At 39.7% G+C, this 23,310-nt stretch overlaps 3 protein-coding genes across 3 annotated transcripts in view; 2 read left to right on the forward strand and 1 right to left on the reverse strand.

Annotated features, from left to right (window-relative positions):
- The window catches only part of LOC306989047 (IgGFc-binding protein-like), a gene marked incomplete at its 5' end in the record, with an annotated part of 75,238 nt that overhangs the window by 21,033 nt on the left and 30,895 nt on the right, over window positions 1–23,310 (forward strand). Inside the window, 17 exons of the mRNA XM_079594366.1 lie at window positions 15,289–15,669; window positions 15,746–15,829; window positions 16,154–16,296; window positions 16,485–16,763; window positions 16,857–16,952; window positions 17,037–17,190; window positions 17,354–17,607; window positions 17,704–17,850; window positions 17,954–18,533; window positions 18,653–19,236; window positions 19,337–19,901; window positions 20,009–20,613; window positions 20,732–21,287; window positions 21,463–21,668; window positions 21,938–22,147; window positions 22,548–22,736; window positions 22,826–23,115. Of these exons, the coding sequence (XP_079450492.1) occupies window positions 15,289–15,669; window positions 15,746–15,829; window positions 16,154–16,296; window positions 16,485–16,763; window positions 16,857–16,952; window positions 17,037–17,190; window positions 17,354–17,607; window positions 17,704–17,850; window positions 17,954–18,533; window positions 18,653–19,236; window positions 19,337–19,901; window positions 20,009–20,613; window positions 20,732–21,287; window positions 21,463–21,668; window positions 21,938–22,147; window positions 22,548–22,736; window positions 22,826–23,115 (5,323 nt within the window). The remainder of the gene's footprint in view (window positions 1–15,288; window positions 15,670–15,745; window positions 15,830–16,153; window positions 16,297–16,484; window positions 16,764–16,856; window positions 16,953–17,036; window positions 17,191–17,353; window positions 17,608–17,703; window positions 17,851–17,953; window positions 18,534–18,652; window positions 19,237–19,336; window positions 19,902–20,008; window positions 20,614–20,731; window positions 21,288–21,462; window positions 21,669–21,937; window positions 22,148–22,547; window positions 22,737–22,825; window positions 23,116–23,310) is intronic.
- On the reverse strand, window positions 151–6,473 carry LOC306989036 (N-lysine methyltransferase KMT5A-A-like; the record flags this gene model as incomplete). Its single annotated transcript, XM_079594355.1, has 6 exons — window positions 5,965–6,473; window positions 1,272–1,392; window positions 1,038–1,200; window positions 696–888; window positions 413–481; window positions 151–237 (listed from the first exon to the last, which is right to left on the reverse strand). The coding sequence occupies exons 2-6, from the start codon at window positions 1,387–1,389 to the stop codon at window positions 151–153; spliced, it is 630 nt and encodes a 209-aa protein (XP_079450481.1). The 5' UTR covers window positions 1,390–1,392; window positions 5,965–6,473.
- Window positions 2,598–13,537, forward strand: LOC306989037 (uncharacterized protein; the record flags this gene model as incomplete). Its single annotated transcript, XM_079594356.1, has 6 exons — window positions 2,598–2,883; window positions 10,818–11,228; window positions 11,784–12,176; window positions 12,260–12,331; window positions 12,593–12,985; window positions 13,113–13,537. The coding sequence occupies 6 exons, from the start codon at window positions 2,598–2,600 to the stop codon at window positions 13,535–13,537; spliced, it is 1,980 nt and encodes a 659-aa protein (XP_079450482.1).

The following is a 23,310-nucleotide window of genomic DNA, read 5'->3' on the forward strand; positions in this document are numbered from 1 at the left end:
ATGAAAGATTTGTGTAATCAGATTGACAAAAGGTCAACTATATACTATGTTATAAAACACTTTTTATGAAAATTTTAAAGAAATCAATAGTTTATAAGGATTTTGCATCATCTTACCAAAGTTAATGGAGATTTAACTACCTGTTGAGCATTAGAAACACACACTTACCTCCTTTGACCCATCTCCTGCTGCACAGCTGACCAAAGCATGCACCTGTTGTTCAATCTCAGAACAAACCTGTGAAATATGAAAGATTTGTGTAATCAGATTGACAAAAGGTCAAATATACTATGTTATAAAACACTTTTTATGGAAATTTTAAAGAAATCAATAGTTTATAAGGATTTTGCATCATCTTACCAAAGTTAATGGAGATTTAACTACCTGTTGAGCATTAGAAACACACACTTACCTCCTTTGACCCGTCTCCTGCTGCACAGCTGACCAAAGCATGCACCTGTTGTTTGGTCTCAGAACAAACCTGTGAAATATGAAAGATCTGTGTAATCAGATTGACAAAAGGTCAACTATACTATGTTATAAAACACTTTTTATGGAAATTTTAAAGAAATCAATTCGTACAACCTCAGAACAAACCTGTGTGGGTTCAAAATCAAATACTAACACTTCTCCACATGTAACTGTAAACTGTGTCTTTAAATTAAAGTAAAAGGATTATTTCAATCTGTTAATACCTTTCTTCTCCATGGCCAGTCAGAATCTCCATAGTTATACGTTATCTCTTCCCCAGGACTTATGTCCTTTACTGCAAATAAGCACAGATGGGGCTTTCCGTCCACTCTGATTGTTTTCATTTTGCTGTTGGGGGTCACATGATCATCATTGACGATTCTCCCTAAAGAAGCATCTTCTCTGGCAGCATCAACCCTGAAACAGCAAGAACATAGTGCTATCTCCACGGTGTAATATTGACTGAATCATACAATAGGAAAGTTTCACAGAATAATAATAATAATAATAAAAAGTTAATTCTAGTTTACCACTGCTGCATCAGGAAATGCAAAGTTTATACATACCACAACTGTTTTCCATCACAACGAAATTCAAATAAAAAAACTTCAAGTGCAGCATGGTATACTCTGTGCCTTCTTTCATATTCTTTTTTAGATATGATTTCCCCTCGATATTCAATGAGGAAATCTCCCTTTTGAAAGTGGCGACAGCTGAACACTCCTCGACCTAACCAAGAGCAGATCAGTCAGGGTAGAAGTTAAAACAATACTTAAAACATAGACAATTGTGTTACTCACCTTTAAATGAATTTATGTATTTTATTTCAAATCCATCCTTATCTTTGAGCATGGAAGAAAAATATGCAGCTTCATCCTTTGGTTTTAGTTTGGCCCTCCGGGACCTTGTTCCTGCCATTTCCTGCAAAAGCCAGATGATGTATTTGGTCACTTGATGAAATTATAATAATTATATGTTTTTTTTAGACATCACTGACCTAATCAACAATGAGTTTATACTTTTATTTGCTGTAGAGGGCTTAAATATAAACAATAGGGATCATTATGTACTACTTGCAGGTCAGTAAACAGCACCAGTGAAACAGGAAAGCATCTTAGACCTTACAAATGTGTTTAGTATTTTTAACAATCTGAAACATGCTGCTTTTCTCCTTCTCAACTACACTGTGACTGTCACTAAAGAGAAACATTATGATTATGGCTATCAGACTTTTACAGGTCCTTCTCAAAAAATTAGCATATTGTGATAAAGTTCATTATTTTCCATAATGTAATGATAAAAATTAAACTTTCATATATTTTAGATTCATTGCACACCAACTGAAATATTTCAGGTCTTTTATTGTTTTAATACTGATGATTTTGGCATACAGCTCATGAAAACCAAAATTCTTATCTCAAAAAATTTGCATTTCATGAAAAGGTTCTCTAAACGAGCTATTAACCTAATCATCTGAATCAACTAATTAACTCTAAACACCTGCAAAATATTCCTGAGGCATTTAAAAACTCCCAGCCTGGTTCATTACTCAAAACCGCAATCATGGGTAAGACTGCCGACCTGACTGCTCTCCAGAAGGCCATCATTGACACCCTCAAGCAAGAGGGTAAGACACAGAAAGAAATTTCTGAACGAATAGGCTGTTCCCAGAGTGCTGTATCAAGGCACCTCAGTGGGAAGTCTGTGGGAAGGAAAAAGTGTGGCAAAAAACGCTGCACAACGAGAAGAGGTGACCGGACCCTGAGGAAGATTGTGGAGAAGGACCGATTCCAGACCTTGGGGGACCTGCGGAAGCAGTGAACTGAGTCTGGAGTAGAAACATCCAGAGCCACCGTGCACAGGCGTGTGCAGGAACTGGGCTACAGGTGCCGCATTCCCCAGGTCAAGCCACTTTTGAACCAGAAACAGCGGCAGAAGCGCCTGACCTGGGCTACAGAGAAGCAGCACTGGACTGTTGCTCAAATTTTGCATGTCATTCGGAAATCAAGGTGCCAGAGTCTGGAGGAAGACTGGGGAGAAGCAAATGCCAAAATGCCTGAAGTCCAGTGTCAAGTACCCACAGTCAGAGATCATCAGCTAGCTATCAGGAGATTTTGGAGCACTTCATGCTTCCATCTGCTGAAAAGCTTTATGGAGATGAAGATTTCATTTTTCGGCACGACCTGGCACCTGCTCACAGTGCCAAAACCACTGGTAAATGGTTTACTGACCATGGTATTACTGTGCTCAATTGGCCTGCCAACTCTCCTGACCTGAACCCCATAGAGAATCTGTGGGATATTGTGAAGAGAAAGTTGAGAGACGCAAGACCCAACACTCTGGATGAGCTTAAGGCCGCTATCGAAGCATCCTGGGCCTCCATAACACCTCTTGCTGTCATTTCTGCAAAAGGTTTCCCGACCAAGTATTGAGTGCATAACTGAACATAATTATTTGAAGGTTGACTTTTTTTATTAAAAACACTTTTCTTTTATTGGTCGGATGAAATATGCTAATTTTTTGAGATAGGAATTTTGGGTTTTCATGAGCTGTATGCCAAAATCATCAGTATTAAAACAATAAAAGACCTGAAATATTTCAGTTGGTGTGCAATAAATCTAAAATATATGAAAGTGTAATTTTTATCATTACATTATGGAAAATAATGAACTTTATCACAATATGCTAATTTTTTTGAGAATGACCTGTATACAGTATATGAAACCTCTACAGACACCTACAGCAAGGTTAAAACTAACAGCAGGTCTGATAAAACAACACCGATTACCCTTACTGTACTATTACAGGAATAACCTTCACAAAGAACTGTAAACAATAGAGCTCCGGACGCCACGTGACCTATTCTGTTTACCCCGCCATTTTGGCAGTAAAGAGGCCGTACGAGACGAGCGTGAACGAATGACGGCAGCATGAGTTTTAAGGCAACAGAGTTCACTGCGCACTTTAATTAAAAAGATATAGACCTGTACATTAGCCTGGGTTTCCCCATACTGCCTTTGCGTAGCGCGATTTTATTCTCGCTGAAAGGCAGTCTGGAAACCATGGACCTGATTTTCGCCTCGTTTAGGGAACCAATCACAGAACGGGGAGGGAGCAGCAAGACGATGACGACACAACTAAGCAGTTTGTTTATGGATTCAACATGGCAGCAGACGCGAAGCTACCTTTTGATGCAGCCTTAGATATTGTTCTAAGTAGTTTAGAACGCAAGTTTATTTCGAAAAAAGAGCAGCTTTTGGCGTCAGCTTTTGGCGTCTCTACATACGTCATCTGGTATAATGGAAACGATTGGCTATGAGCTACGTACAGGTGCATTTGATAGACATTCTAAGCACCCAATAAACGGCGCCGGGCATTCGTAAACCACGCCTCAAATACGAGAAAATGCGCATGTGGTTCCCAGACCCAAGTCTCAACGAGAATTGGGTCTGGCGTTAGCCAGGCTACCTGTACATAGCAAAACTTAATAGATTAAACATAACAGATCCCTATAATGCCCCCGGGGTGCTTTTCATGTGTATTAATAAAGGAACTTATAGCTTTCCTGAACTGCAGTATCCTGATATAACGTTATATAACTAACGTTACTTCATTAACTTTTCCTCGGCCTATTCCGTAGACTCTTTAAAGGCCTACAAAAGCCTGTTCCAATCATAAACCGGTGGGATAATGTATCTGATATATATATATATATATATATATATATATATATATATATATATATATATAAACATAAACTGATATTAGTTTACACATTATCCCACCGGTCACAATTGTGACTGAACATAAAAAAAATTTTTTCACACACTTTCCATAAGCATTTAAAATGCTTTTAAATGCTTTCCTCCACCTGTTCTGGAATCCAGGCGCACAGCAGCTGTCCACCATGTTGAAATAGTAATTGTTTTGAATTAGTATTCGACCCGACCGCTATCGATAACGCAAAAGCCGCTCTGGTGCTCTCCTGGTTGACTGCCAAAATGGCGGAGTTTAGATTGCATGACGTCAGCCCCCGGAGCTCTATTAAGGCCCAATCCCAATTCTACCCCTTTCCCCTTCGTCTACCCCTAACCCTTCGCCTTCCCCTTCCCCTTGACCCTTGAAACAGAGTGGCAAGGCGTAGGGGTGAAAATATTCCCCTAAGAAATGGGACACCACTACTACACCGTTACACGTCATTATACGTCGTCGCCTACGTCACAGGAGATGCGCTGATGTTTATCACAAACTTCCAAGATGCACAGGACTTATTTTCTGTGGTGTTGTATTAACATGTTGGAGGTACAGACCTATGTTTGTCCTATTTTGACCTATTTATTTATTTACTGTGTGAAACTGTGTGAAATACCACATTGTGTGGCGTTCATGTGCGTTCAGCTCATAAATACGATCTTTACGAGATGACTTGAACGTACTAATAGCTTGTGTGCTTTGTTCGGGGGAGAAGAGATTTTTTTACAAACGTTTCTTTGAAGGAACTGACCGTAAATATGAACACAAGATTGAATGTAACATAAAGCAAATAATTATTTGTCGTTAAAATACTTATTAAAGTGAACAATTCTTACATTTATGGTCTAATTTTTTGCTTGGGCAGCCATTTTGCGTCTGTAGCCGGTGTATGCAGTGACATTTCTCATACCCCTTCGTTTGAAGTGTGGTCCCGAAAAATCTTCGTTTGAAGGGCTATCTGGCCCTTCCCCTTAGCCCTTCCCCTCCAACCAAAAGAGAATCGAGACAGCCCTACCCCTCCACGTGCACGAGCAAAACAGAGGGGAAGGGGTAAGTGAAGGGGTAAGGGGTAGAATTGGGATTGGCCCTAAAGGATCTGATCAGACACACAAATAGTTTACAACTAAACAGCTGTGTGCCCTGAAAAACCTCAAGTTCACCATTCCCATATGAAAAATACTGTAGTAGACTTCTGTACTATAGTAAACTAGAGTAATAATCCTAGATACAATAGGTTTTTTTAAACTTACCATAGTAAAAATTAAAGAATACTATGGTTTATCAATTCACTAATATTACAGGATACTGAAGTGCATTAACAAAGTGTAGTAATCACTATTATACTAACATACTGCAGTAAACTCCAATTTACTACATCAAACACTACAATATTTGTCCATTAGGCCTTTCATAGATTAACCCCATTATCACAACACTGAACTGCCCAGATAGCAAAATAAATATGATCTCAATCTGGCATCATGAGTTATTTAACCATTAGCCATTAACTTTTAAACCCAAAACATACATAATACAAGCGGTTTAGTTATTGCTTGTTTATTTGTCAGACTAACGTTAGTAAGTCAATAGTTAATTCCTTATATATCCTTATATTCCTTATATTTTGTGAGGAAACGCTAGATAAAAGCTTACAAACGTGACCAAAGCTAGTCTGTTTTATAACGTTAACTAATATAATATACTGTTTTATTGTTTATTGAGTTTTATCATCAATCTTACCTTAAGTGTCTTCAGGGTGACTTGCTGATTATCTCAGCCGGAAGAGACGCGGTCGGAGGTGGGGGAGGGGAGGAAAATGATTCCAATGATATTGCTTCTCTGTGTTTTTATTTTTATAGTTGTGGTGTGGACTTTGTTATTCCTTTATATTTAGATCTATTTTACAAACATATCTTTATCGTTATTGTCCTTTGTGTGAATGGCTAAAACACAGTGGTTAGACAAAACCCGAATTTACAAGGACTTCTCACCTTTCAGCCAATCAAAACCCGCGATTCCATTCACAAGTGTGAATATTAATGAGGAGGTGCAGTACCAAGACCCACCTGCAGGAGCGCAGTTCCGATACACACTCTTAACACAAAGTCCGATGATTGTGAACTATAAGGACTTTTGGAGAAAATTTGAATTTGAGCTCCTCCCACATGTAGAAGCACTTCTACGTTGTCTGAATTATGAGGACACTGACACTGTCCTCATAATCCAAAATGTCCTCGTAGTGTGGCGTGTATTCATATAAAATGTCCTCGTAAATCACAAAAACCCACACACACACACACACACACACACACACACACACACACACACACACACACACACACACACACACACACACACACACACACACACACACACACACACACACACACACACCAACCAACATATTCTTATATACTGTCTATGCATATTCCAGCATTGCAATCTTGACACCGCAGCCTGTTCATTATAGCCGGAGCTTCAGAGCTAAGGCGGAGCTACAGATTAGTTGTCCCTAAATAACCCGCGTATAACAGTAGTTCCGCATTAGGCTAATAAATTTGCACGCAAGTTTTATTTATTTTTATACCGTGTATTCTCCGTGTATATTCATGCACCGAACCGTGACGCCCGTACCGTTTCGGTTCAATACGAACACATGTACCGTTCCACTAAGTTATGCCTATACTTACCAGATCTGACCAACTCTCCAGTTCTCTTCACACCAGATATTTATGTTTCTTCGATAGGAATTATTTAAGTTTCTGTTTGGCTCTTCATCTGTCTCATGCCTGGCAGGCTCAAAAGTGTACGGCTGTGGGCCATCGTAGGTTTGAGGGGGATTTTGAACCTCCTCAGACTCAAAACTCCCCATACTTGAATAGAAAATTTTTGGCACGTCTCCCTCATATGATGTCACAGCTCAGCTGTGTTTTAAAAATCTGATCTTGACAGAAATGGCTATAAAGCTTATTGTTGGGCAGTTACAGTAATAATTTTAATGATAATTACATTTTCACTCAGACATCTAAACCTTATTTAATATATAAAACATTTTTTTTTAACCTGACATACACACTTTAAAGGAGAACTCCAGCGCAAAATGAACCTTTGGTCTAATTACACATTGTTACCTAGTCAACCGTTATCTGAGATTTGTTTTCATGATTATCGAAATAGTTTTATCTCTAAAAACAGTTTAGCCTATAACGCTAGTATAACGCTAGTATTTAGGGCATTGAGTAATGACAAATAAAAATCGCTTGTTAATACCACTACAAGGCTCAGAAATAGCCCCACACTAATACGGTAGCATAATGAGGGTCCCTACCTTCAAACCGAAGCATTGAGAACTTTGTCAGTGTCCAAACAGTTTAATAAGAAGATATTTTATACATACAGTCAACTTCACGTATACAGGCAGAAGCCATCTTAGAAAAACAGACTCTATCAGTCGATCTACGAACGCCGATCCAAGTGCGCTGAAATGTGTAGAATCTCATATGGTCCAGCGCATTTGGATCGGCGTTCTTAGATCGACTGATAGACTGTTTTTCAAAGATGGCTTCTGCCTGTATACGCGAAGTTGACTGTATGTATAAAATAATATAGGGGAGGGGGGGAGGGGAGGGGGGGTAAAGCCTTGTTTATACTCGACGTGTCCGCACGAGCGCGAGTCTCCGCTGACTGCGCGCGCACCTCTCCAAGCGGTCGAGGCGTTTATACTTGACGCGCTCGCCGTTATACTATTCTTTGAAACTACAGGGGGCGACTCGAGTAATTGTCCTCTCTAAACCATCAGGAATCGGTGAGAAGAAGAAATATAAACACGTGACAATGTTTATTTTAGTTACCACCACCAATACAAAAATAATCGTGTAAAACCCAGTAAACCCTGAGATTATTACTTGTGACATTAGAACAAAATATGTAGGCTAGCCTATATGGGAATACATGTACGTATAAAAATAAATTAACGATCTCTTAAATATTTTCTAATTTCACTAAACATTTCATTAACTTTCGTGTACATTTGTATTAACCATGGACCTTTATGTTCATTAAAAAGGCTTTTTATGCTATTGTATGCTAATTTTTTTAATGTAAGCAACTAATTTAGGGGTGCTGGTGTGATGACAAGTTCGTGCTCGGCCAGATTCGGCACAAAGTTGTTCATCTTTGGATGTGGAGCCGCGCGCGATGTTACAAAATCTGCCGTGCATACCGCCAGGCGAAATGTGCTTTTGCTCACCCAACGCGCACGACCGCCAACACCGCGTCGTGCGGACGCGTCGAGTATAAACAAGGCTTAACAGCCCAACAGAGGAGGGAGAGAGGGGGTAACAGCCCAACAGAGGAGGGAGGGAGGGGGTAACAGCCCAACAGAGGAGGAAGGGAGGGGGGGAGGAAGGGAGGGGGGGAGGGAGGGGGGGGGTAACAGCCCAACAGAGGAGGAAGGGAGGGAGGGAGGGGGGGGGGGTAGTTCTCACTATTAACTAGTTGCTTATTATCATGCATATTACTAGGATATTGGCTGTTTATTAGTACTTATGAAGCACATATTAATGCCTTATTCTGCATGATCATTTTCTACATCCCTTAATCACCCAATACCTATAATACTTAACAACTACCTTACTAACTATTAATAAGCAGTAATTAGGAGTTTATTGAAAAATCTAAAATCAAAAGTCGTAGTTAATAATTAGTTAATATTGAGAACAGGACCCTAATCTAAAGTGTGACCGTTTTGTTTCAATGGAAAAATTATTTTATACTTAAATATTTGAATCTCACATTTATCATCAACGTTTCGAAACAAAGAATAGCATTGCCATTTCTGATGGTTGAAAACTAATATAAATATACTTCCTGGAATTCAATTCTTCAATTCAATTATTTTTTAATTAGTGATAGAGGGGATTAAAGGGGTGGTAAAGTATGATTTCACTTTTCTAACTGTAGTTAGTGTGTAATGTTGCTGTTTGATCATAAACAACATCTGCAAAGTTACAACACTCAAAGTTTAAAGCAAAGGAAGATATTTGCTTTTAAAGAAAAGGACTACAACAAACGGCTGGTAGGAACTACACGACACCCTCCGGGGTTAGTGACATCAGCAACCCTAAAATTTACATAAGCCCCGCCCCCTGAACATGCAGTCCATGTTGAGAAGAGAAAAAGTTGTTGTATAAGAGTACATTTGTGAGTCAGCTCAAACTTTAGCACCCATCTTTTCACATGCAATAGAAAGTCACTCTGTGTGCATCTCACAATCAGTCCCCCCCCCTTTAAAGAACACACTTGTTGTAGGTTTTGTCAGTTTATCTAATCAAAGGAAGGGCCAAAAATCAATCTTGACTGAGGTCTGTGGGCCGATCAAGTTATATTAAACTCCTATATTACATTTAAAGTGATTAGCCTTGGTTCCCCTGATTTATAATTCATAATTTTAAAACATTAAGCAATCGGCTTTAGCCTGGGGAAAACCCAGACGAACTTCTGGCAAATTTGAGATTTGCTCTGCAACTCAGTCTGGCCAAGAGCTCATTTAAGCCCATTTATCTTTAAGCACAATAATGAAAAAAGCAACTAAATGACGTTTATTACATGGCTCTCTATAATATGTTATTCTGATTGAATTGAAAAAAGATATCAGAGAACTTCAGTTCAGTATTAATATTACTGTCGTTAATTTTAATTACTTATTAATATTAATATTGTTGCATTCACCAGGGTTTATTTTGTTGCTGATTGCACTTTATCTCTTACATAACACATAATAAACTAAAGGCAAGTTCCAGCACAGTGAATATTCTCCAAATGTTCCTGCATATATGCACATATTTTTGAATATTTCAAACTTGGCAGCAAACATGTTTTGTTTGTATAACATGCGTTTGTTTCCTCAGTCTCGCATGCTCCGCGTTTGTTGTGGCAGCGCACGTGTAATCAGAAACGGCCTCTGTAATAATTATACACATAAACAATTATTAAATTCCGTAATGCACTTTCATTTTCAGATAGATAACTTTTTCAACCCTAGGCAGTCCTCCTTCAGACATACTTCTCATTATATGTTTTGTTTTCACTCTCAGACGGGGCACACAATGAGTGTTAAACAGCCCATAAGGGTTACGTTACCGCTCTGAATCTTGATTCATTGATGGAAATTAAGCTTCTGTAAGTTCGGTGAAATTAAAATAGTTAAGCTAATATGTTATCTATAATTATTTACAGTATTTTGATGTTCCCACGGTAACAATATTGTGCATAATTGCCGTGATAAACAGTATTACCAAATAAACAGCACACATCTACTTCAATGGCAGGTTTTTCACAAGTTTACACGTACATGAAATCAGATATAGTAATTTATGCGTATTTGGCGTGCTGTCCAGGAGAGGGCTCCTAGCTCGGAATTTGGCCTGAACCCAGAGTACCCTATTGGGCCCTAATTTGTGAATCTCTGATCTAATCAATCCTCATTTTATCACCCCAATATCTTCTCTTTCATAAAGACATATATTAGATGTTTACCTGAACTCTTGTTTTTGCCACCTCAGTGAATGAGTCTTTTTCCTTTATTCTCTCAGAACCTACAACTTCAATCTCTGATCCATGCTATGATTATAACACTCTTGATGAATCCTGGAGAGACATACGGCAATACCAATCCTATGGATATGATGACACTCTTGTTGAATGGAGTGGCTGGTATCGGCTGTATCTGAATGGAGAAAGTGCCCAGATGTCTGAGTGGTGTGTGAGTAATGCTGGATGTGGTGGAGAAACTGGACTGCATCTCAACGGTTCTCATCCAACACTTGAGGATGGAGTGGTGACCCGTGAAGTCATGGGAACTCATTCATGGTGGTGGGAGTATTCCCGTGAGTGCGGCGACTACAGTTCCTCATCCATCCGAGTCAAAGCCTGTCCAGGAGATTATTACGTCTATGAATTGGTCAAACCCATCACATCAGCTCCAGGGCCGATGTACTGTGCAGGTACAGTTTGAACCCTTTTCTTTGGGATATTTGTTATGATTATTTATTTAACTATAATGAGCTCTATCTGTTAGCTAATTTAACATCATCTTTTGTTTTATAAAAATAAGCATGTTTTAATTAGCTAGAATTAGTGGTTTCCAGTCCATTATCCATTCTGTATATTAGGTTATGTTACAGATCAATAGCAACTAGATCTCTTTGTTACACAATTCATCAAATCACACTTTAGGCTATTTACTTAATAATTAATATGTATACTGTTTATGAACACATCGTAATATTACTCCACAGTCCTCTTATTGAAGTCTTTGTCAGAAAAGTCTTATTTGCATAGCCTTTAGCAAATGTTTGGCAATGTTGCTCTGTCTGGTTCTTCAAGCTGCTGTCAGCTACTGTACTTGCCCCATTTTGAGCCTGAAAGTACACAGTTGGTTAGAATATAATTGTTCAAAATTATGTAATTAACTGTCATAATAGGTTTTAGGATGTAATACTCTTGTATGTACAGTATAGGCAATATATTTAATAATACTTTTGCAAACTCCATGACAGTTGCTTTCCAAAGCATCAGCAGTGATCCCTGCTACAACTATGAGTCTCTGGATCGTCCCTGGAGAGCTAACAATGAAAGTGGAGATTACATTTGTGATGAACATTTCTCCTGGAATGGCTGGTACCGGCTTTTCTACTATGGAAAGGACATCCGGATGTCAGAGACCTGTGTTAGTTCATACTCCTGTAATACAGAAGTCAATCTGTGGCTCAATGATCCTCACCCTCAGATAGAGGATGGAGTGGTGACCAGGGAGGTCTGTGGAGGATCTTATTGGGGAGGCTGCTGTGATTACAAGTCAACCCCCATCAGAGTGAAAGCGTGTCCAGACAATTACTATGTCTATGAACTTGTGAATCCAGCATACTGGTGGTGTTCAGGATACTGCACAGGTACTGTGCCTTTCTCATTTATTTAAGAATTTAAAAACTTTTAAAATGATTTCTGTCATTTACATGAATTTCCTTCTTTTTAGATGTCAACACAATTTCACAGGTGGTTTCCACTATAAGTCCAGATATATTCACTGGATCCAGCATTACTTTGAGTAAGCTGCAAATAATATATATGAACAAATATTTGAGTATTATTAAAAATTATCTATATTTTTTCCTTCAATTAAATATTTGCATTATAGTGAAAATGGCCATTTTTATGGATAAACATTTTCATTATTACACAGTCACATTGTGTATGAATTATTTAAGAATCTCATGATGATAACTGTGTCTCACTGATGAAGATTTTCACTTGTGAAGTTTCTCATTGAAATATAACTTGTTTTGTTCTCATCATCTCTCAGTAACAGATTATGACCCGTGTAATAACTACAACATACTTGACAACTACTGGAGAAGCACACTCAATTACTGGTCTATGTATGGATACATATCTGATCATGATGACACTCGTGTAGAATGGGACGGCTGGTATCGACTCTTCATTAATGGATCAAGTGCTCAGATGCCTGAGTGGTGTTTTTATTATATGTCATGTGGAGGTTATAGTTCTCTGTATCTTGATGGCTCTCATCCTCGACTAGAAGATGGAGTTGTTACTCGTGAAGTTTACGGCTCCCGTGATGGTCAGTGCAGTCGCTACAGATCCGACCCAATCCAAGTCAAAGCTTGTCCTGGAAATTATTATGTCTACAAATTTACCAGACCAACTCTTTCAATCCCAGATCCTGTTTATTGTGCAGGTATACTCATTCATCTTTACATTTGACGTAACTTATCATGAATTGTATTGGTTTGTATTCATATTATCATCTTGAATATATTTAATTATCAATATATAATGCTCTCTTTCTACTTATTCCTTAATAGTGCCTTTCTTCACCCCAAGTGAAGACCCCTGCTACAACTATGCCAGTCTGGATGAGCCTTGGAGATCCACAGACAACTATTACTATAATAACTATAACTATGCAATGTGTGATTATAATGTGGACTGGAATGGCTGGTACAGGATGTTCTACAATGGTCAAAATGCTCAGATGCCAGAATCATATGTAAATCAGTACATGTGTGGCACTTATGACTCACTGTGGCTCAACGGCCCTCACCCACAGCTGGAAGATGGAGTGGTCACCCGTCAGGTCTGTCTCTCATGGGATGCCTCCTGTACTTACAAATCCCACCCTATAAGAGTCAAAGCCTGTCCAGGAGATTACTATGTTTATGAGTTTGTCAAGCCAATGTCATGTGGAGCTTACTGTGTTGGTGAGCAACACTCCTATGATCTTCAATAATTTTCTTTTCTGGATTTTGTTTAAAAATGATTGAAGTTGATTTAAAATCTTCCTAATACCAGAAGCATCAAGTCAGTCCATCTCATCAGCATCTACAACAACAGAGACGATCCCATCCATAGAATCTATCACTCACCCAATCACAACCACTGGTAAAGTATATTCTTGCTTCTTTTATAAACTATCTTGAGCATCTTTTTTGGACGTGTTTTTATTAAACAGGATCTCTTGAAATGTTCCCGTTTATCACATTAAGTAAATTCATAATGATTTCTGCAAAAAAACACATTAGGAAGAAGCAATAGAGCTCACAAATGAGTATGCAATTCAGACTCTATGGGCCCTATTTTGCACCCGCGCACAGCGGACTTTTCTCTCCACAGACGCACGTCGGTAAATTAGGGAATTAACTTGCGCTCGCGGGGGCGGTTCAGCGGAAAGAGGAGGCGTTTTCCGGCGCAAAACTCCCCTGGTGCTATTTTCCAGTTTTAGAAAGCAATTGCAAAAGCAAATCTAGATTAGGCGACACATTTACCCAAATTATACGCCTGTTTAACCAAAGCTAATTTGGGTGGGTTTCTCCCATCATCCCCAATGTCACTTCTCTGTGTTTTACGGTCCTGACGAGAACGTCGGCCTCCTCGGCTGTGAACTGCTCATGGCGTGCGCCGGCAAATCCGCCGTTATAATAGCAATCCGCCATGGAACAAGCGCGCCGGCTCTTAAAGGGAATGTGAGAGGACGCTCTGATTGGTTTATTTCACGTTACACCCAAACCACACCTATGAATAATGAAGCTACTTCAGACCAACACATTTTAGATTTGCGCCAGGCGCAAGAGGCATTTATCCCGCCGGGAAAATAGCAACAGCGCCGGGATCCGCCCACAAAGCTACTTGCGCTTTGCGCTTTGACACTTGCGTTTCAGATCGTTAAAATAGGGCCCCATATATTAAAATGTGAACATAGAATGCAATTTTAGGTAAAGTGAAGCACCTAAACTTTGTAAATAGTGAAAACTAAACCACCAGTGTTTCTCAAACTAAGTTTATAACCAATGTTCACATACTCCAACCATCAGATACAGGGAATTACTCTATACACACACAAAAATATAAAAGAATCAGAGTGTAATTTGATGGCCTTTTATACATTCATTAAATTTTATAGTGTAGTGTCGTTCTTTGTTTCAATATTACTTACTATGGTTTTGGGTGATTTTTAGACCCCCTGGCTATCTTAGACTGACACTAGTTTGAGAAATACACGACCAAGATGCAAAATGAACTAATTAGACAATTATACATGCAAAGTGTATTAAGCCATGAAATGAAATCAAAAGCAGAGATATAGGAACAAGATATTTTTGCAGATTAGTTTCACTTTATGTTTTGTTTTTGACTGGGGAGAGAGTGTCAGTTCTTAAAAATGTTTTAAATCTGAAAGAACAATCAAAATCTGATTTTCAATCAGTCTATGTGTAGATCACCACTTGAATATACGTATAAATATATTTAGCAAATAAGCGTCAAAGCGTGTTTTGAAAGCATTGCCTTCTTGAGCTCAAGTTGCTTCTAATCTTTGTGACTCAATTTGGCTGTTTTTAACACTTGTTTTGTCAGCTAAATGAGAGGAGGTGTGTTCTTAAGTAAAGAGTGATGTGCAGATAACTATTTCATGACTGATTCATAAAACAACATTCATTTATTAATTCAGCAAAATGTATATTTGTTATATTTCCATAACAACAGCTCCCCCTGTTGACCCGTGCTACAACTACAATATCCTGAATGATTCATGGAGAGCCACCAACAATCAACATTCCTCTCCAATAATGTGTGACACTTGGGTCAGCTGGAACGGCTGGTACCGTCTCTTCATTCAGGGTCAGAGCGTTCAGATGCCAGACACATGTGTTGATGAGTATAGTTGTGGCACTCACGCTCCACTGTGGCTGAACGGAGGACATCCAACAGTTGAGGATGGAGTGGTCACTCGAGATGTCTGCGGTCACTGGTGGAATAACTGCTGCGCTTTCCAATCCAATCCCATTAAAGTCAAAGCCTGTCCAGGAGATTATTATGTCTATGAGTTTGTGAGCCCAACTGCCTGCCATTTGGCTTACTGTGCAGGTAAATATATTTACATGTGCACTTTGTTTATGTAAGAGATCATTGCTTTTTATTTAATATTTATCATTTATTTCAGATTCAAGCAACATAACCACTACTTCTACTACTGTCACGCCAGAAACAACCACATATGAAACTACAACCATGGACACTACAACTGGTAATATAATGTATTATGTTACAATCTGGAGGATTATTGTTTGGCATGAGCAAATAAGATCCATGTTTTGAGTTTGTAATGCATGTAAATAATTTAAAATAATTTATAAAGCCATATAGGCTATTATATTATCAGTCATATTAAAGGGATTCAGCCACAGGAAATCACAGTCGTGCAGATATAGGTCATAATGCTGTGTCATATTTAATTATGCAGAGATTGCAAATATTATGATAGGGACACTAAGGTAAATTAAATTGAAATGATGTCTATGACATTACTAATAAATGTTCAATACTGTTTTTTTTCCTCCCTCTCTCTCAGACAATAGCATCAATATTACGAGCCGATTTTATCCATTTGGAACTGGAGACTCAGTAAATGGACGCATTGATGATGGGAGTTCATCAGTTATATACCTACAGCAGCCGTTTATATATTTTGGGCAAACATACAACCAAATTTATGTAAGTCAATCTAATATGAGAGGATATTGGATTGTGAGTGTCTAAAACCTATGTGTATATACAATGTACTCATGGAGAAAAAGTAAATGGGAAAATGACCATTCACTGCAGTTTAAAATACTGTTACAAATAATTTAGTATATTTTAGTATCTTCCACATAATAATAATCAGACCTCTTCTATTTCAGGTTAACAACAATGGACACTTGACTTTTGACGGGGCATGGTCCAGCTACAGTCCATACCAGTTCCCAGCGTATGGAGGGAAAGACTTAATTGCTCCATTCTGGACAGATATTGACAACCGTTGGAATGGTGTTATCTCATATCAACAGTACACCTCTGGCAGTGTCCTTACACAGGCGACCCAAGACATAAACCAATACTTCCCTGACTTGAGTTTCTCTGCTTCATGGGTCTTTGTTGCAACATGGGATAGAGTTGCATACTACTCCAATTCAGGAACAGTAAGTAGAACAATTTGTTACCATGGAGACCTTCATGTGCCAATTTGCTTCACTAAAAAAAAAAAATATATATAATTTTTTGTCTTTTTTAAGGAAACATCTTTCCAAGTGGTTTTGATTTCAAATGGCCATCTCTCATTTGTTGTAATGAACTACGGTGCAATCGCTCCAACGCAACGATATGTACAGGTATGCACAAGATGATTCTGATATGATGTATTGAACTGTTAATGACTAAATAAGCAGACATCTGGATGTCTTCCTTATCATTAGGCTGGTTATGACACCATCGACTCAAGTCACCATTTCTCAATTACTGGATCACTCCAGAATGACATCACAAGCCTACCATACAGCAGCAATGTCAATGTGCTGGGCAGATGGGCCTTCAGAACAGATCATGGAACACGTGGTTGTCAAATTAATGGTAAAACTAATTTTCTGACTGCTTCAAATATTTGCTATTTTTAGGAAGACTAAGAATGACTTATTCAAATGTAATTATATCATGCAAGTGAGCCATAGGTGAAGCCTTCCAGTATTTACACAAATGATTCTTGGTGTTTATATCCATAAACTCTTTGTTATAGGTTTTCCAGTGCAGCTGGGAGACTCCTTCTGGAGTGATTCCACCTGTCAGCAGAGATGCTCCTGCACCAGAAGCGGACTCCAGTGCAGCTTTGAGTCCTGTACTTATTCCCAAGCTTGTCGTCCAGCTGCTTTCCAATACTCTTGCCAGAACATTCAGAGACAAACATGCACCATCTCGGGTGATCCTCACTACTACACCTTTGACAATCAGATATTTCACTTTCAAGGAACCTGCACGTATGTTCTGTCTGAGGTTTGTAATGCTGCTATGGGTTTCCATTTATTGTAGAACAGATAAATTAAAACATTGGGAATCTTTTGCTTATTCTTAATTTTTGTCATTGTTTAGGCTTGTGGAAATGGTTTGCCGTACTATCGCATTGAGGGGAAAAACGAGCATCGGGGTAGTACTCATGTATCATGGACTCGGATGGTCAGAGTATTTGTCTATAATGAAGAAATTGAATTGGTCAAAGATCACTATTATGAGGCAAAGGTAATAATCACTGTATGACATGTAATAATCACATGTAATGTTGAGTTGAATTCAGTCATCCACCCATTTTCCTAATTTCTTTTTTTTTATCAACATTGTCAAGGTTAATGGGACCTTTCTAGCAACACCATTCACCCTTCACAATGGATCCATCCAAGTCTATCAGTCAGGGTTTTCATTGGCCATCAGCACAGATTTTGGTCTTCTAGTGACCTATGATGCATATCACTATGTCACCATCTCTGTACCTTATGACTACCAGAATGCCACATGTGGTCTGTGTGGGAACTATAACCTACATCCTGAAGATGACTTCCGTTCAGTCTCTGGGGAGATCTTAAGCTCGGATGTTGACTTTGCCAACTCTTGGAAGGTAGAGGGGGACACAGATCCTGAATGTCATGATGTCAGGTGCACAGGTCTCGCTTGTGCGGTCTGTACCAGCAGTGAAATGAGCCTTTACAGTGACACAAATCACTGTGGAATTCTAGGAGATGTTTCGGGGCCTTTTGCATCTTGCCACTCTGTGTTTTCACCACAGACCTACATAGAGAACTGTGTCTATGATCTTTGCTTAGGAGGAGGTTACCAGCCTATTCTCTGCCAGGCTCTCAATGTGTATTCTGCTCAATGCCAGCAGCAGGGTGTACAACTTGGACAGTGGAGACAACCAGGCTTTTGTGGTAAGTGCCATGTTTATTAGAAGTAAATTTGGCATTAATTTTAATATGATTTAAATATTTGTGCAAGGTGAAAGATCCAGAGTTTGATGCATATTCTTATTTCCGCTTTCCATTTCCAGAAATCATATGCCCTGAGCACAGTCATTTTGAGTCTCATGGAACAAGCTGCCCTGCAACTTGCAGCAACCCATCTGCCCCAATAAACTGTCCCTTGCCCAATCAGGAGAGCTGTATTTGTGATGATGGGTACATCCTCAGTGCTGGACAATGTGTGCCTGAAGTGAACTGTGGCTGCACATTTGATGGCTTCTATTACTCTGAGGGACAGTCAGTAGTGTTGGACGAGGACTGTGGGAGACAATGTGTTTGCAGTAGCCAGTCAATGGTCTGTTATCAGCACCAGTGTGGTCCAGCAGAGGTGTGTGGACTCCATAATGGTGTAAGGGGCTGCAGACCCATTAGTTATGCTACCTGTTCGGTTGAAGGCCTAGGTTCATACCACACCTTTGATGGACAAACTTTTAGATACCCAGGAGCTTGTGGACTGACCCTTGCAAGAGTGATGGGACCATCCCAACTGCCATCCTTTGTTTTGACAGTGGAGAAAGTACCCAGAGGCCTTCAAGACTTTTCCAGGTTCCTAAATTTTGAGGCAGGAGGAACTCATGTTTCTATTGAATTGGGAGAAGGTAGCAATGTACAGGTTAGCTAAAAAATCTTAGTTTGTCATTTATTTGGAGCAGTTTAACTAAATAATTTCAAACGCCATATGCTAGATAAATTAACTTTTATATTCTTCTCAGGTGGATGGAGAGATGGTTGGCCTTCCCATCAGTGTTGGTTCCAGTCAGATCCACATCTATCACAGTAGTGTGAGGGGTTTCGTGTTGGAGACAAACTTTGGAGTGACCGTTAGAGCTGACTGGCCGCACATTGTCCGAATCACGGCTCCAACCACTTACAATGGTACACTTGGAGGTCTGTGTGGGAACTTGAATGGAAACACTAATGATGAATTCTACAGCCCAGATGGGGTCCTGCTGGATGACTCCCAGCAATTTGCAGATAGTTGGCGTGATGGATCCCTGTCAGCCCACTGTGAGGACCCAGTTGAAAATTGGGAACCAGGACTTTATCAGAACAGAAGCGAGTTCAGTGAGCTCTGCAGCATCATGACAATGAACGATGGACCGTTTGCTGAATGCAGCAGAACACTAGACCCTTCGCCCCGGATTGAAGACTGCATTCAGATGCTGGAGCAGACGGAGGGTGCCAGGGAGGCTCTATGTGAAGCCCTGCGAGGGTACACACTACACTGCCAACAGAATGGCATTGCAGTTGGAGAGTGGAGGAGTATTACACACTGTGGTTAGTATCTTATAATGTGATGAAGTGAAAGATTAAAAAGCATATATGTTCTTCAAAATTCTGATCATTCATTGCCTTTCCATCCCGTTTTGTCTTAATTATCCCAGATCCCAACTGTCCAGCAAATACTCATTTTGAACTGTGTGGCACATCCTGTCCTGCATCCTGCCCCAGCCTCTCGTTTCCCTTCCAGTGCGTTCTGCCATGCCAGGATGGATGCCAGTGCGATGATGGACTAGTGCTGGATGGAGATCGCTGTGTTCCCCCCACTGGTTGCGGCTGCCACTATCATGGCCGTTATCGTCAGCCTGGAGAACAGTTCTGGCATGGCGAAGAGTGCCAGTTCCTGTGTGTCTGTGATGGAATCACTGGAAATGTCCGTTGCACACCATCATCTTGCAGTGACCAAGAAATCTGCCGTGTGGTGGAGGGGGGGTATGGCTGTCATCCTCATCCACATGGTAGCTGTTATGCTTCTGGAGATCCCCATTATGTCTCCTTTGATGGAACCTACTTTGACTTTCAAGGCACATGCCGATATGTGCTGGCCACAGTGTGTAATGATACTCGTGGACTACCACACTTTCAAGTTGATGCAAGAAATGCAGCATGGAATGGATGGCCTGTGTCAATAACTGTTGAAGTTTTTGTCAATGTTTCTGGGCATCTTGTGCATATGTCACAGGATATGAACAGTTATTCTGCTGTTAAGGTAAGCAAGTCCCACTCACCGTAATTTACCACGGAGTATATGTGGTATGAAAAATGTTGTTGTAATTATTGATCAGAGTGTTTTGTTTAAACAAGCGCTATTTTTTGTCTCCAATTAGGTTGATGAACAGATCAGAAACCTCCCTGTCTATCTTGACTCTGGTCGAGTATCTGTCTACTCCACAGGACAGTTTGTCTATGTCTCAACTGACTTTGGTTTCAGTGTCAGTTATGGTGGCTCCTGGGAGGTAAACATTGTTGTGCCAGCAGAATACAGTGGAATTATGTGTGGCATCTGTGGCAACTTTAATGGCCATCCGGAGGATGACTTCCTCACTCCTTCAGGTGCTTTGGCATCTTCAGCAGACCAGTTTGGGGCAGAATGGGTGGTTGAAGATGACATGTCATGCAATCATGGCTGTGGAGACCATTGTCCTTTGTGCCAAGATGAGAGCACAACTCAAGCCTTGTGTGGGATCATCAGAGACAATCAGGGTCCATTTAGCTTCTGTCATGGTTCTGTAGATCCACAAGCCTACTTTGATAACTGTGTGTTTGATGTGTGCATCTCTGGGAACCACAACGATGTCTTGTGTCGCTCTGTCCAATCATATGTGAGTGCTTGTCAATCTGTCAATGCTATGGTCTACCCCTGGAGAGAAATTGCATCGTGTGGTAAGTGACTGGAGATGTGGATGAGATATTTAAAAAGACCAGTGCAATTAAACTAAATGTTTTTTTTTTATTTCCCTTATTCAAGGTGTTTTCATTTAATCTCAAATATTTAAGTGTACATATTATTAATAACATGTATGTTTCACGTACATACTTTTTTTTGTTACATTGCCAGTCATGGACTGCTCATCAAACATGCCAAACAGTCATTATGAGGTGTGTGGAACAGACTGTGGCCACACGTGCGCCAGCAGCATCGATGCTAGTTGTGAACACACATGCTCAGAAGGTTGTTTCTGTGATGAGGGATTTGTGAGGAGTGGAGGACTCTGTGTACCAGTGGAGCAATGTGGCTGCTTGTATGATGGATTCTACTATCATGTGAGGATTAAAAATCATGTTTTAATGTTAAGACGTATACAGGGCAGTGGCAGATAAGGGGAAGCACAGCCATAGCATATTATGGCAACATACATCATCTCAAACACTTATAAAAAAACTGTGGTGTTGCCATGGTAGAAAGGTGGTATCATCATAATACTTTCACTCCTAAAAAAAGTATATGGTGATTCAATTATTTTTGTATGTAAAATACTCACTGATGTTATGTTATGGAAATGTAAAGTTTGTTGTCATTGTTGATTTTGTAGATTGATGAACAGTTCTGGGATTCAACATGTTCCCAACGCTGTCAGTGTTTTGCTCCAAATGATCTACGCTGCACTGCATCTTTCTGCCCAGCGGCCATGGAGTGTGCGGTCAGAAATGGACGTCGTGACTGCTACAGTCCAATGTCCACATGCACAGTCTGGGGCGACCCCCACTACATCACCTTTGATGGGGCTGTGGCCCACTTTCAGGTATAAACTGGTAAACTGCTGTTTTTTGCAGACAACTACCTTAACTGTTGTTTTGTGTCCCAGTAGAGGACTTAAATGATTGGATTTAGAATATCTAAACAGGGTTGGATTTCAAATATATTTCATAAATCAAAGAATATTCATATATTTATGAATGTATGCAATGTCTTGCAAGATATTTATGTAAGGAAAGTGAAATAAATAATGAAGACTATGGCCTGGTTTCACAGACAAGGCTTAGATTAAGCCAGAATTAGGCTTTAGTTTAATTAGGACATTTAAGTAGCTTTTGTAAACATGCCTTAGAACAAATTATTATTGTTTGTATCGTGTAACAAAACAACGGCACTGACATATTTTATTGAAACCGGGGGTAAGTGTGTTGTGTTAATCTTAACAGGGCACGTGTTCGTATGAGATTGCCCAGACCTGCGGTAATGTTACGGACAGTGATCTGGAGTTTCGTGTGGTGGCCACCAACAGGCACCGGGGGAGCATGGTGGTGTCATTTGTGTCTGCAGTGGATGTTTGGTTGTCACAACATGGACAACATATGCAGATCAGTATTGGGCAGAACAGGAGAGTTAAAGTAAGTTTAATTGATGCCAATATAAATACATATTTCACTTTTTTCTCTTTTCTTGTTTTCTATGTTGAAATTTTCTGATTCTCCTCCAGGTTGATGGAAATGCTATTGACACACCGTCTTATCAAATAAATGATCTTGTAGAGGTACACGAGGAGCAGGGATTTGTAATTCTAAATGCATTCAATGAATTTATTGTCCATTTTGATGGACATAGCAGCCTTATAGTCAGAGTGAGTGAAAGATTCTCTGGATCTCTATGTGGAATGTGTGGAAATTTCAATGGTAATCCTGCGGATGACAAAGTGCTGCCCAGTGGAGAACTCGCTTCTGATGACATTTCCTTTGGCCACAGCTGGAAATCAGACACCAGCATTCCAGGGTAAGAACCACAAGACTTTACCTGGTTGGTTGTGATCCAAAAATGTGTCTCAGGTTTGGTTTGATAGAGTGTTGGACAGGGAAAAGGTTAGTGTGATTTGTGGAGTTCTTGCAGCTCAAACAATAGGGCTTGGCATGAATACATGAACTGATAAAATGTGTGTCTTGAAAGCAATGCAAATCATTTGCTATTAAA

The sequence above is a fragment of the Phoxinus phoxinus genome (genome assembly GCF_949152265.1).
Source record: "Phoxinus phoxinus genome assembly, chromosome: 21".
NCBI lineage: Eukaryota > Metazoa > Chordata > Actinopteri > Cypriniformes > Leuciscidae > Phoxinus > Phoxinus phoxinus.